The 14,454-nt window shown below is 46.5% G+C and overlaps 1 protein-coding gene across 1 annotated transcript in view; it reads right to left on the bottom strand.

Moving 5' to 3' along the window:
* MINDY2 (MINDY lysine 48 deubiquitinase 2) overlaps nucleotides 1-14,454 on the bottom strand; it is a 715,083-nt gene that overhangs the window by 267,591 nt on the left and 433,038 nt on the right. The window contains exon 6 of the mRNA XM_078685168.1: nucleotides 3,506-3,648. Coding sequence (XP_078541294.1) covers nucleotides 3,506-3,648 — 143 coding nt within the window. The remainder of the gene's footprint in view (nucleotides 1-3,505; nucleotides 3,649-14,454) is intronic.

The following is a 14,454-nucleotide window of genomic DNA, read 5'->3' as shown; positions in this document are numbered from 1 at the left end:
TTCATCCTTTCTTACATGCGGCTCAGCTCCATATCCTCTTTTTTGGTGGCTTCAGGGACAGGGGGGGATGCTTTAGCAAACAGCTGGTCATTGTTTGCTACACACTCCTCCACCAGTATAGTAATCTCATCATCGACGAACTTTTGCTTTCCGTTTTTTTCATAGTCCATAGTGCCCACACCGTCACCCGCTCCCCCCCTCCTGCAACAAAAAACCATTTACCCATGAATGACACCACAGACACTTGGTTTATGGGTAAAGAACTGCTGCAGGTTTATTTATCATACAACATAGTACGACATTAGTGGGTCATCTTACGGGTGATCCAGGGCAGGCAGCCCCTCGCTGCCCCACCCGCCTGTCGAGCCAGTAAGCACGGTGGGTCGTCCCGCACAGTGCAGCACCTTGTAGATCCGTCTTTTGTACTCCCGCCCCTTTCAGGGCGGAGCGGACTGGCACACCACCGGTTGGGTTCAGGCCCCCCAACCGCCCGAAGGACTAACGGGGCGCCGGCGTGGTTTTCAGAACCCCTTGCGGTTCACGGTCTTCGGCTCGAGCACCCTTGCTGTGCCAGGCAGAGCTACCCTTACTGTATCCGTCTGCCGCAGAGGTACCCTTACTGTACCCGTCTGCCTCCAGATCACCCTGTAGCCTCCCCAGGGCTGTGGCGGAGTCACAGGGTGATCTGGAGGCAGACGTGTACAGTAAGGGTACCTCTGCGGCAGACGGATACAGTAAGGGTACCTCTGCCTGGCACAGCAAGGGTGCTTGAGCCGAAGACCGTGAACCGCAAGGGGTTCTGAAAACCACGCCGGCGCCCCGTTAGTCCTTCGGGCGGTTGGGGGGCCTGAACCAACCGGGGGTGTGCCAGTCCTTTTTTCATAGTCCATTGCCTGCCCTTTTGAGCTGTCATTTTGACATAAATATATAGATGGGAGTCAAACAGGAAGAGACTGCAAGCTCCCGTGCTTCAGAATGAAAAGTGAAACAATGTATTTCCTCATTGTGATATCAGTATGTGCCTGGGCACTGCTCGCAATTTGCAAATGGGTACAAATATTTTTTAGTGAATCAGTATTCTTAAAAAGCAAATCTTAAGAAATCGCTATTAGGAACATGTATGTCATAATACATTTCAATTACCAAATTACAAATTGCAATTTCTTAGGAATTCCAAATTCTGATTCGGTCAAACATACAATGGTACATCTGGCCCACAGTCATTTACCATGTGGCTTACATCAAATTGGTGACTAGCTCTGCCCATCACCAATCACAGTGATGACGAGCTTTTTGGAATCTCTTGGACAGCTGCTGCTTGAAATGTCAAACTACAGCTTTCCAACAGGGTTCTAGTGTACCAGCACTTTAATGAACAAAAAAGTTTGTCTGAATGGCAGAGCACTACCACACATCACACAAAGCAGTTCGAATTTATTCAGGTAGTTCGAGGACCTACAGTTGTGAAATTCTCTCTCTCTCAAGGTGCCAGAAACCAGCTAAGTCCCATTGACGATGCCCATGTGTGTGTGCCCCCAACAGCTTTCACCAAATTCCAACACCAAATGCCAGTCACTTGAATTCACTCTAGTCACCAACCTCACCTTCAAGGAATACATTGTCAAAGAACTAAGGTGGCTGCCTCTTCTAAAGAAAGCGAAAGCATTTCATCCAGAAAACAACTTCAATTAGAAGTGCTATTAAAACCCTGATACCATTACAACCGGATACTAGTAAAAACCCTACTCCATGCCCTCCAAGACTTCACCATGGGCCCTTTTAAGGCATCCTACACGCTGCAGCAAGTCTTACTGAGGGCCGGAAGAAATATGATCATATGAAACCTATTCTGACGGATCTCCATCAACTTTCCCTGCCAGCCAGCACCATCTTCTAAACCTGTTGCATCATTTAGAAGTCACCACGACCAGCACCCCTACCTATCTTGCTCACAAGCTTACTAACTATCTCTGCTGGCTATCAACTCACCAGTAGTCAGGACCTCATCACACACTAGACTAAGATAGGTAAACAAAAACGCTGCCCACATTTAGGCAGGAGTTAAAGACGTTACTCTGTAAAGAACACTACATCACAATGCAGTGACAGTACATTTCTGCTCCTAGAACCTAGATCTCTCATCACTTGTTGACCGTATGATTGCCTCTGACCCTGTGCAGTGGTCCGCTGTCTTTTGAACTTGATTCCACACTACAAGAATACCAAGTACATACATGCACACAAATACATGTGCACAAACGCACACAGGTAACCCATCATAGTTTTCAAAACGTAGGCCAGTTTCAAGCTAATGATAATATGTGAAAGATAGAACTATTTTTAGTTTGGAGGGTTTTTCTAATAAACAATTTTATTAGGCTTTCAATATGCACTGAAACAAAATAAATTCAAGACATTACATCACAACCTGGCGTTTCCACACTCTGATATGCGTACCAAGTGAAGTGTAATATACAGTGAAACAGTAGAAATAGTTGTAAATAAGCATAACATTCTGTTCATACGACAGGAGGATTTTTACACAAGGGTGCCTCAATGCTCCGTACACAGTCCCCGTATCTTACTGTGATTTTGAACACAACTGCAGGCCCCAGATTTGTTTTTCCGAGGTTCTAAAGTGGTCAAGCCCTGCTTTCCATTTAATAAGGCTAGATGATTTAACTGCTTTCTATTGTTGAGCAAAGCCCTTTTGGCTATTAAAAAGCCAAACCCACAAATGCCTGGTTGCGCCTAGTGAAGTCTAAGTCATTAAATATGTTAACAATTACCTGCCAGTGGGTAACAACAATATAAATACCTATGACCATTGAGAAGACCCCTGCCGCTGCCTACCAGAAGTTTCTAAGGACACACAGTTCCATACTGTTGAAAAGAAAAACACGATTTTCCACCGAGCATTTTAAACCTGCAGAGGAAAAGCTTCTTCCTGTGTTGTTAAGGCTTCCTAATGCTGAAAAAGTAAACTTAAGATATGAGTACAGGTTTATTCTTAGCCAGATCTCCAAGAGGACCAGAACTCTCCCCACTATCAAACTCGGGTTCGGTCTTTTAGTACCGTCAGCAAAGCCATTACCCCATGTGTGTCCCTTTCTTCCAGTGTGTCCATGCAGGCTCTACATTTAGAATACTGTTTTTACCTCCATACTGGATTGGTGGGGCTTGGATTTCTATGCAATCGGAGACTATACTCAGGCATACTCAGGGATGTCGCCAGTGTGCCGTTTTGTCAACTACCTGGTCGTATTTGATTAGATATTGCCCTACACGGAGCTACTCAAGGCTGGTCGAGCACCCAAATCAGCCTCTTGGCTGTCCATTCACCTGTGGGTCGGTGATATGCCGATTATTATAAAAGCTTAAAGTTGTTTTCAATTACTTCAAGTTATTAATATCACATTCGAATTGTAGGAAGAGTTTACTGAAAGACAGGGAAAATATGGAAAAAAGATTAAGTTAAAACTGTTAGCGTGGGTCTGTATCTTACCTTAAATTTGGTCATGGTGCTAAAATGATTGTTCCTGAAGAATACACATAGCTCTCCTTCTGCAACGGATGAAGTCAGTTCACAGAGCCCGTGATAAGTAAGCTGAGTTGCTGTTGTGTTAAGAAACTGTTCAGTCACCAACCCTACAAAAAATACCACATTTATTTCAACTGTTCCATACTTTACGTTGTATATCTTATGCTAAAGAATCCCCAACCAATTTCAACATGCAACACTTCAACACAGTGACAATCTAGTGTCTGAAAGGATTGCTTCGGGCACAGTACAACATGAAAATAAAGGCGAATTGGTGCCTAAACATTAACATTAATTGCTGCCACAATAAACAATGATTGAGTTACCATCTGCCTGCAAACAATGTGTCCTACGAATCTAGTGGATATACATCACTCATGTCTAGACTATGCAAATGCTCCTCCTCCCATAAAGGATGAAGGAGGAAAAATTAAGACAAACAAATAACCCGATTAATGTGAAACTCAGCAGCAATCTCGGGTAAAAATGAACGTTTCATCCTTAATGGCACGATGTTGCTAGTAAAGCATTTAGAAGGGGGAGAAGAGGATAGTGGTGCTAAAGAGCCAGGCTACAAGATGGCAACTATTGTGAGAGACTCTGCTGGCCCGGTGCATTATCCATTCATTTCTATGCGATTGGGCTGTCATCTGACACCCACGTGGCAGGGCATGCCTATTTGAAAAACCGGCTGATGAGGGTTATGAACCCGAAACCGGTCCCAGGATGCTTGTTTCCGGTCCAGGGAAGACATGGCTTGACAGTTTGGTCATGAGGCATAGGGTCAGACTAATTTGCATATGGCCATGTCTGAACTGGGGTGGTGGAGTGAGCTAAAGAATGATGATGGATTAAACCCAGATCAGTTGACTGGGGGTGAGTGTTTGATTTGCTCAAATGCTCCGTCCATCATCCCCTTTGGTATCGTTTTGTTCGCCATAAGTTGGCAGGGTATGCCCAGACGTGGGTCCCTTGCTCACTTTGCCACTGGATTCAAGATAGCCTGGCTGATGATGGTTATGAACCCCAAACCGGTCTCAGGATGCTTGTTTCCAGTGCAGAAAAGACTTGGCTTGACAGTTCGGGCTGAACTGTTCCCATGAGGCAGAGGGTCAGACTGATTTGCATATGGCCATGTCTGAACTGTGGGGGTGGAGTGAGCTAAAGAATGATGATGGATTAAACCCAGATCAGTTGACTGGGGGTGAGTGTTTGATTTGCTCAAACGCCCAGTCCATCATTCCCTTTGGTATCGCTTTATTTGAAAGACCGTGCACCCAGTGAGCTGCTTTGGGGGCGGAGGAGCCAGTATTCACAGAGAAGCGGTAGGTGGAGACGCAGGCTGGATGGGGCCCAGGAGGCCAGCGGCACTGATCCTGAGGGTCGCGCAGAATTTAGGCCTCCTGACTACTGCAGCCAATCCAGAGGGGCCAAAGAGATGTGCAGCTGGCTGCCTTTGCGAGCGGCTGAAACACACTTGCACAGCTGAGTGGTTGTGCCTGTCTGCAGCCATGGAGAGAGAGGCTTCTTGAATTGGAGCGGCTCCCATAGGCAAAGCTGTGATTCAGACTGGCTGGAGGTAGGGCTGCCTGCATGCTGCACCGCGCATCTACTAACACTACAGTTACTAATCAGTTGGTTTGCACAAGCAATTGTCTTAAACATAAAGACTGACTGTCCCATCTGGAGCAGCAAGTTTCCGATTCTGAGAATGGGGCGAAAGCGAACAATGAATGCTTACTTCAAATAGAGAAAATCCTCACAGTCATCAAAGCCTAGAAGAAACACCTGGAGGCGGGCTCCAGCAGCAACAACATTATAATCTTTAGCCTTCCTGAATCCACAGCAATGCCCAGAGCTGTAGACTACATGGAGACCCTTTTCCGAGATTTGTTGGGAGGCCAACGGGCCACCCTGTTCTCTATAGAGCACCAATCTCCGGGGCCACGGCCAACCCTATCGTTGCTCAACATCATCATTACAGGATGGAGATACAATCCTGCACCTTCCATGCGAAAAGGGGGAGCTTCACTATAAAGGTAACAAGCTATCCATCTACCATAACTTCACTCTGGCTGTCGATACCACCTGCAGGTAGTTTCTGCCTGCCAAGAGCCTGCTGATGAAGACGGGCCCACCATATGCCCTCCTCTACCCAGTTAAGCTCTAAAACCTTCTTAATGACAAGACCAACTCCTTCACAGACCCCAAACTGACCATAATATTCTGCCATAAATCAGCAACTTCAAGCCCCAGGCCAAGAATGATCTGACCTGTCACCTCAGCAACAATGATTGAAATTGAAATTGGCTTTGCCCAGCTATTTATCCACCCACGCCAGGCCACCTCTGCCTCTTATTGGATAGGAAGACTGCCTGCCTCACTGTGTTGCCCACAGGATGGATCCCACTTGAATTTGCTTTAAATTTGATGTTTTGGGAGGTAGGAACGCTCTTCAAAGGCGTGGTGTTGCTGAAGTGGGGCTGGGGGGGATCTACTTAGACACTTGTTTCAGAGCAGTTCCCATGACTGTCTGTTTGAACTGGCACTTTATAGTTGGCTGAGGCGGTGCCCTAGCCAGACAGAACCTACCACTCCAGTCAGGGGTGGGTGATTGCACTCACAGCATAACCTGCACTCACACTTGGGTAGCTTTGCACAGAGAAGTCAGGCTTATTAGAGAGGCAATGCGTAAAGCATTGGCACAGCGCACTCACACAAATACACTGAACATCACAAAAGAGACTTCACACATGGTATATGTAAATAAAGTTTGTATTCGACACACACATTAATTAACACAACCTGAACATCATGAATCTCCGGGCTACCTCACGTGTGGGAATATTACTTGCTGTACTAGGCCCAACCGTATTAAAATGACATCAGTAGTATGAACACTTAGGAAGGATCCTGCTTTACCGCCCAGCACCCTTCTGCGGGGCAAAATATTGTCAGAACTAGGCCCACCCTGGCAATTATTACAATTCAATACCACACAGTTATAGGGTGCACTCCAGATCACAACGAGAACCGAAATGTGTACACACAGATAATTACAACACTTTTAAAAAGCACATGGCCAAGAACGCATGGGTAAAAAACAATATTAACCTAGTATTCATTTTGGCAAGGAATCAACATGTAAAGCAAAGCCGCCTTGCCGTGTAATTCATTACAGGCAATCCGCATACAGTCACTCCCACACATTCACTTAGCACTGATCAGCGGTGCAATGAATATCAGGCAGGTCCGTATTGACTGCACTCGCACACACCCAGGACTGTAATGCAGTGCAACTGATATCCGGAAGGTCAGTTAATAATACAAATGCCGACCTCGTGGCCCAAAACCTTCTCCACCTTCCAGCTAACCCAAACTACCCTAAGTCCACAAACTGGAGATGAAAAAAAACCTTTCCCAGATACTACGTCAATTGAGGCCGAAGTCAAACTTAGTCAGTATTCATTTTGGCAAGGAATCAACATGTAAAGCAACGCCGCCTTGCAATTCATAACAGGCTGTCCGCATACAGTCACTCCCACACATTCACTTAGCACTGATCAGCGGTGCAACGAATATCAGGCAGGTCCGTATGGACTGCACTCGCACAGACACAGCACTGATCAGTGTATCTGATATCCGGAAGGTCAGTTGATAATACAAATGCCGACCTCGTGGCCTAAGACCTCCTCCACCTTCCAGCTAACCCCGACTACCCTAAGACAACGAACTGGAGATAAAAAAAAACCTTTCCCAGATACTACGTCAATTGAGGCCGAAGTCACACTTAGTCAGGGTCACAATAAAGAAAGCGAGGGTAGGTAGCACGGTTAATTAGGCGGCAGTCGGGCAAATGGGGGCTAGGCCACCACTCGGGAAGGCCAACCACGGTATGCGTAGCAGAAGTGGGCTGAGGGCAATAGTTGTTCAGTCAAAGGTTTCCACAATTGGCCTTCCAGCACCAGCCCAGTTCGGCAAAGCACAAGGGGGTCAAACAGTCTCTTGACCATCTTCCGATCGCTCTCAGAAGCGTTCCTTTGCCCAGTCAATTACTCTCACCACCTAGGCCTGATCAAGGCAATACTACCAGACAACACTAAGTTGTCGAGACAGGGTGAGGAGAGGGCAGATGATAAGCCGCACTGAGGGCACAAAAGGAACAATCGATGAATGGGGGGATAGCAGGGGAGCTTCTTAGAAAAAGGAGGCAACCTAACAGACACACGTCGAAGGAAGTAGCACCCAGGCAATCCGGACACAACAGACACTAATCCGCTTCTCCAGGGAAATGAGGCACAAAGTCTGTTGTGTGTTGATCAAAGTCGCACCAGACAGTTCCAGTCACACACAATGAAGAGTTGCAAATTCCATACCTCCCTGGAAATGAGGCACAACGCCAGTTGCGCATTGATATGGGCTACACCAGACAATTCCAGTTGCACACACAAAGACACAAGTTTAGCAGTGCTGCACGAGGTAGAATGAGGCACTGCTTTGGGTACATCCTACCTGTGAGGGTCTCAACCTGTGAATCGGACACCACACACAATGAGCGTGTCGCACACGAGAGATGCAGTACGATTGATGAAGAGGGCCATGCTAGATCCCCAAACTGGTGAATCAACTCACCACCATCATGACACTATTGTGTGTTGAGGCCGCTTATGAGTGTTCAGGCCCCAGTGATGCAAGGACCACACTCCTTAGATGCGGGCAATGCTTTTGGAGCTCCACACAAGTAAATTCGGTCACCAGGCACAATACTTAGTTCAATGCTCACACTGCGCTACCAGTTGGGATCCAGCAGAAGATGTGGACACTTAATAGGACACCGCTCTCTAGGTGTCACACGTAGACAGTGTGTGTCCTTCGCGGGAGGTGCTTGATGTCACTAGGACCTCCCCAAGAGGGGCAAGCCAGCAAGCCCTTGGAGTGCAGATTTCCAGGGTGCCACACTGCAGCAGGTAGTAGCTTAGAAAGGGTGCATGGTCCCTTTCAATGACAGTAATCCTTCTTGCACACAATAGATTTCTCTGGCAGTGTGCACAACACAGTTCAGGATTTTTGGTCCCACATCCCCACTAGTGTATCCCTGCCGAAGTATGGCACCAGTACTTATACTGTAGTTCGCCTTTGAAAGTAGGGAGTGGTTCATGGGGAAACCTTTGAACCACACGTCTCCCCTAAATTTCAGTCCTTTCTGCCAGGAGACTGTGCAATGGAGATCTTAATCTTTAGTGGGGGCCATGATCTGGCTTCCCAGAGGCCAAATGTCAAAACCTCCCCCTCCAATCTATCCATCCTGGCCCTCAAATGGTAGAGGTCTATTGTTTCACCTGTGTGCCCAATGTTTATGGCTCTTGCTTGGGAATGCACTCAGAATGAGTTATGATACTGTAATAATGTTTTGTGGCCTTGTTATCTTGAATTTGGACTGGCCACTGTGATTCACAAGATCAATGATGTAACGTAGCATCCATACATATAATACAACTGCTATTTCAAAGGACAAGGGAAACCAATAGGCAATTGGTCAGGGACCTTGGGTGGGTATATTTTTTCGAAAGACAGGGGTCCCTAGACATTTAAAGAGATATTCAAGGTAATAAATATAGGCTAAATAGATTCTAGATTCTTTGTCCAGCCGGATAGAATTTAATATTCAATAAGTACATAGAAAGAGTTTCACACAAAATTCAAGTGGGACACAGCCTGCGTCCTACTAACAAAAATAGACCGACAACAGAAATTAGGGAAGGATTCAGGCAAGGGTAACAAGTCTGCATAACATAGAATATAGCAGACATGGAAAGCATGTAAACGCCATCGCACAATAGAATCCATAGTGTATTAAATGCATATGGTATACAAATTATCGACGGCGTTTCGATCCCTAGGGGGATCATCTTCAGGACATTATAAATTTACATGCCTGTTGTACAAGTAACTCTAGACATTACAATATTCATGTCTAAGTACATTAAGCAGTTGTTAACACATATTGTATAAATCATGGAAAAAGGGTTTAGAGGGAGAACAATATATAAAATTACTATGGGAAACAGCAGACCGTACATGACAAAAACATTATTACTTGTGTAGTGACAAAAGCTGAAGGTACGCTAGGATAATTAACCGTGCGGAAAAGGCCATGTAGAAATGCCCAATGCTGAGAATCTAGGGGTAAAGGGAAGAGTAATGGATAGAAAGGAAATAAGTAGCAAGTGATTTGCTGTGGCAATTAATGAGGCAATAAAGAAGGCAAAAATAGGGGGTGAGGGTTTATAGGTTGGAGGGGTTGTAACAGGCCGTGCATGTTACCGCACGTGATACTATGCGCTGGCTGAAATTCTTCACCCGGTTAGAGCAAGTAGATGTGAAACATACGGCAAGGCGAGGTTGCTGGGCTCAGTTCGCTTGGTAAAGTGACTCAGGAACTGACAAGGTGTCCTGCAATTAAAAATTAGTGTGGATGAGAACCATACAATGTGATTTAAGTATTAGCTAAGTAGGCAGGGAGAACGCTCAAGGGAATAATTACTCAGTTAAGCCGGGACTGTGGGGTATGAGTTCCGCGATGGGAATCTGCAGAGAACAAACATTAATTCAGGAACGGCCCGTGATTAAGCGCTGTAATAGTGTATACAATAACCGGCCACAATGCTTACAGAGGCATACGAGTCGTAGTGCGGCAAGGGTAGATAGCGGCTGACTTCACAATTGAGGACCTGTGAAGTGGAGTGTCTATTAGGGCAGATATAAATGCGTGTGCCGAGTAAGGCAGAGTTAGCAGTATGCGCAAGGGGACTTACCGAGGGATTCTTGGGTTGAGTTCATGTGGCGCAGTCCCGGCGATTAGTAGCATGGATCACTGCTCCGTGTACAATGAGACAGCATAGCGTGAATGTCATTTATGCGTTTTTTTTTTTTTTTTGCCATTGTAAGAAAATATACGTTGGTTAGACCACACAGAAAGCCCATATCTGGATATGCCAACACCGGAGTAGAATACATTGCAGGACCCCCAACGCACTATTGGTGGATCATTTCATCGCATCCGGGCACAATGAAATAGCTTTTAAATGGACAATCATCACTGCGATTAAACTTCCCCTGAAAGGGGCGGATATCTATCAGCGGCTAAAAAAGGAAGAACTGAAATGGATACTAAAAACTAATAGTATCTGCAATGGTTTAAACCGCCTAGATGATTGGACCTATTGAAGATACTTTGGCGAAGGCTTCTAATAAATCTCAGACCCTGTTTAGGTTGGTTAATAACTTATCCAACCCGTCCTGTACAGTGCCAACTACTCCGGCTTCACAGGTATTATGTGATTCGCTGGCCCTCGTATTTGAGGAGAAAATTAGAACCATTCTGACGGGCCTTACAGCTGCGCCGTCTATGTCTCCCCCTTTCGATCCTTCCGTGCATCTGGATAACATCAAGGAAGTTTCCCCTCGGCTGTCATGTTTTCCTACTCCCTCGTTAGAGGAATTTCGCGTCTTGGCCAATGGCGTATCTTCAGGGTCACCACTTGATCCTATGCCCCATAAGATCTGGAAGGCATTTCAAGGTGAGTTGTTTCCACCTCTTCATTCCATCTGCTGCCAATCACTGACCACAGCATCAGTCCCAGACAGCTGGAAGTTGGCAATTGTAACTCCTCTGCTAAAAAAGGCTTCTCTGGACCCTCTCTGTGTGGCCAACTATCGCCCTATATCGCTTTTGCCATTCGCGATTAAAATTCTCGAGAGGTGGGTCTCCAGAGCATTGTCTAACTTCCTAGAAATAAATCTCTGTCTGGATGCGGCCCAATTTGGCTTCAGACCTGCTCATGGTACTGAGACCGCATTGGTCACCGTGTTGGACGATCTACGGACGCGTGTTGACAGGGGCAAGTCAGCATTTCTGGTGCTGCTTGACATGTCGGCCGCGTTCGACACGGTAGACCATGAAGTTCTACTTGGCATTCTTCGAAAAGTGGGAGTGAGCGGTCTGGCTCTAAACTGGCTCACATCCTATCTTGATAACAGACAACAAACTGTGGCACTTCCACCCTTTCGATCATCCACACGACTGGTGAATCAAGGAGTCCCCCAAGGGTCGGCGATTAGCCGGATCCTTTTTAACCTATATCTCCGACCTTTGGTTGAACTGATAAAGTCATTCGGCATATCAGTCATCAATTATGCCGATGACACTCAGTTGATCTTTTCATTTGAAGGATCAGAGATAATATCGAGGGACACTTTTCACCGTTGTATGTCGGCCACAGCAGCCTGGTTGCGAGCCAACTCACTCCAATTTAATGGATCAAAAACGGAGGTGCTCCACTGTTCTTCAGACCGTCTTCCACGCGTATTACCGGACGATTTCTGGCCGACTTCCATCCCGGGTTCGGTTGAAGCTGCAGAATCGGCTCGCAATTTAGGAGTTCTGTTTGAACCCAATTTGCAGCTCGATGCTTCTGTAAATAGGACGACAGCGACATGTATGGGCCTGCTTCGCGCCCTACGTAAAATTCTGCCAATCCTTCCCAAAGGAGCCAGAGCCGAGGTAGTGCGTAGTTCCATCCTCAGTAGGTTAGACTACTGTAACGCACTACTTCTGGGAGCTCCCAAGACCTTGATCCTAAAGTTGCAAAGGATTCAGAATATGGCCGCAAAACTGGCTTTGTCTCGACCACGGTCCGCTTCTTCATCTACAGCTCTAGCTGACCTTCATTGGCTACCGGTCCAGCAGAGGATCGCTTTTAAAGCTCTTTGTCTTGTGTTTAGGGCTCTGCACGGACTAGGACCGATACCACTTCAAAACCTTTTTTCCTGGTATCAAGCAGCCAGACCTTTAAGATCCTCCTCTGCGTTCCTGGTGAGGATCCCCAGGATAAACAGAGTGAGGATGGGCGGCCGTGCTTTTAGTTTTACGGCCGCCACATTATGGAATACTTTACCTCTGGCTTTGAGAAGTAGCCATGATCTGTCCACGTTTAAGAGAGATCTTAAAACTCACCTGTCTCAGCGCCAGGATACCCTTCTGGGTGACAGCCACGCTTAACAAGCATTAAATACAATACCTCTTTATTATAATCTATGCGGGTCTCTTAATGTAATTCCTCTGCCTTAGAAATGTCCGATTACTTGTGTATTGGTTAGTTTTAATTCTATTAGTGTGTATTATTATTTTTCTCCAATGTTTTTAACCTCATTTACTCTCCATGGTTTTAAACTTCCTTCACATATGGTTCCCAATCATTTTCACTCTTTCCGCACCAGCTTAAGATGGCCGCTGTGTCTCACTCATTCTCCAGGCCGGTCACATGACGCTTATCACTTGATTATCTCCTAGATAACCTCAATCGTTCACGCTACGCTGTCTCATTGTACACGGAGCAGTAGCCCATGATGATGAGAAAAAAGCTCTATCTACACTAAAATCGAACAGTTCTCTAGTTATCAAACCTGCTGATAAGGGAGGTGAGATTGTCATTCAAGATAACTACAAAAACGAAATCTTAAGACAACTAAGCAACACTGATCACTATTGCAGATTTCCGAGCAATCCTACTAAAGAAATATAAAAATTGATTGTCCAGGTCAGGAATGAAGGGCTAGAAGCAGGATTCCTGAGTAAAAAAGAACACCTGTTCTTGAACACTAAATCACCCAGAATACCTGTGATATATACCCTGCCTAAAATTCATAAAAACCCAAACACCACCGGGCCGCCCCATAGTTTCAGGTTGCGGTTCCATTTTGGAACCATTGGGCCAATACATCGATCATTTCATTAAAGACATTGTGCCAGATACTGAATGCTACATACGCGACAGTATGGCCATGATAAATCTAATTGAGGAGTGTTAGCCCTGTCCGCTCCTGAGAGTGCCCATCCATTTATTATTTATTTTTGTCACCCATGGCCTCCTAGTGTTTCTATTTTTTTTTTATATATGACCACCAGGATCTTTTTTTCTAGTGTTGTCAGGGGGTTAGGTGTTCCTTGGGTATGACGCATTACCTTTCCTCTGAGGCCTAGTCAACCTCCTGAAAATTTAGAGAAACCTAAAATGGTGTCCAGCAACTGCCATAACGGACACTCCATTGGGGAAGTCTCATTGAATACCATGGAGAAAGTTCTGGAACCCTCTAGCAGGTTCCAGTGGACTGGGGTCAGCCTATAAAAGGCTAGTGTCCAGGCGGCCATTTTAGAGCAAGAGAGAGCTGGACCCAGTCAGGAGTGAGGCACATAGTGAGGGAGTTAGGGCAAACTTAAAGGTTGAGTCCGACCTGCGGGCCAGCAATGCTCCTGGTTTAGACGTGACCCCTCGTTGTATGACCAAGCCCTGATCTGGAAGCCTGAAATTAGTCTCCGCAAGAACCCTCAACTGGCACGAGAAGACTTCAGTACTGCCTGCTGGCACCAGACCTGTCAAACTGTGAGCGAGTAGCGCTGTTTAGTGGTTACCAAGTAAATGTGCCTCAAGCTTCTCTTCCGGTACTACTGCGGAACAGGAATCAGCGTTATGGCTAGCGAATTCCAGTGAGGGAGCAGCGTGTGAGGGAAGTAACACTCACCGTGTCTGTCATCGAGGTTAAGCAACTGGTTTGCCAGCAGCGCGAGGCTTCCCCTGCTTCGGAGCGAAGATCGTCAGCTGTGAGGGAAGAGCTTCCCCAGGGACCACAGGAAGCCCCGAGTAACGTCGGGGAGGCGGAGCGGAGGTGGAGGCTGAAGACGACGGACGGATCAGAGAAGGCGGAGCCTGCGGCAGGAGGAGGCGGCGTCGGAGGTAATCGGAAGGAACACCCCGTCGTGAGAAGGCCTGCGTGACAGAGCGTCGGATCTCCGCGACCTCCAGGAGGCGAAGCCGCCCAGAGATCTGCGTCGGAGTTCTGCCTCGTCCCCTTCC

This window comes from Lissotriton helveticus, chromosome 3_2 (assembly GCF_964261635.1).
Source record: "Lissotriton helveticus chromosome 3_2, aLisHel1.1, whole genome shotgun sequence".
In the NCBI taxonomy this organism is placed as follows: Eukaryota; Metazoa; Chordata; class Amphibia; order Caudata; family Salamandridae; genus Lissotriton; species Lissotriton helveticus.
The sequence above is the reverse complement of the archived record's forward strand: the minus strand, read 5'-3'. Positions and strand labels throughout refer to the sequence as shown.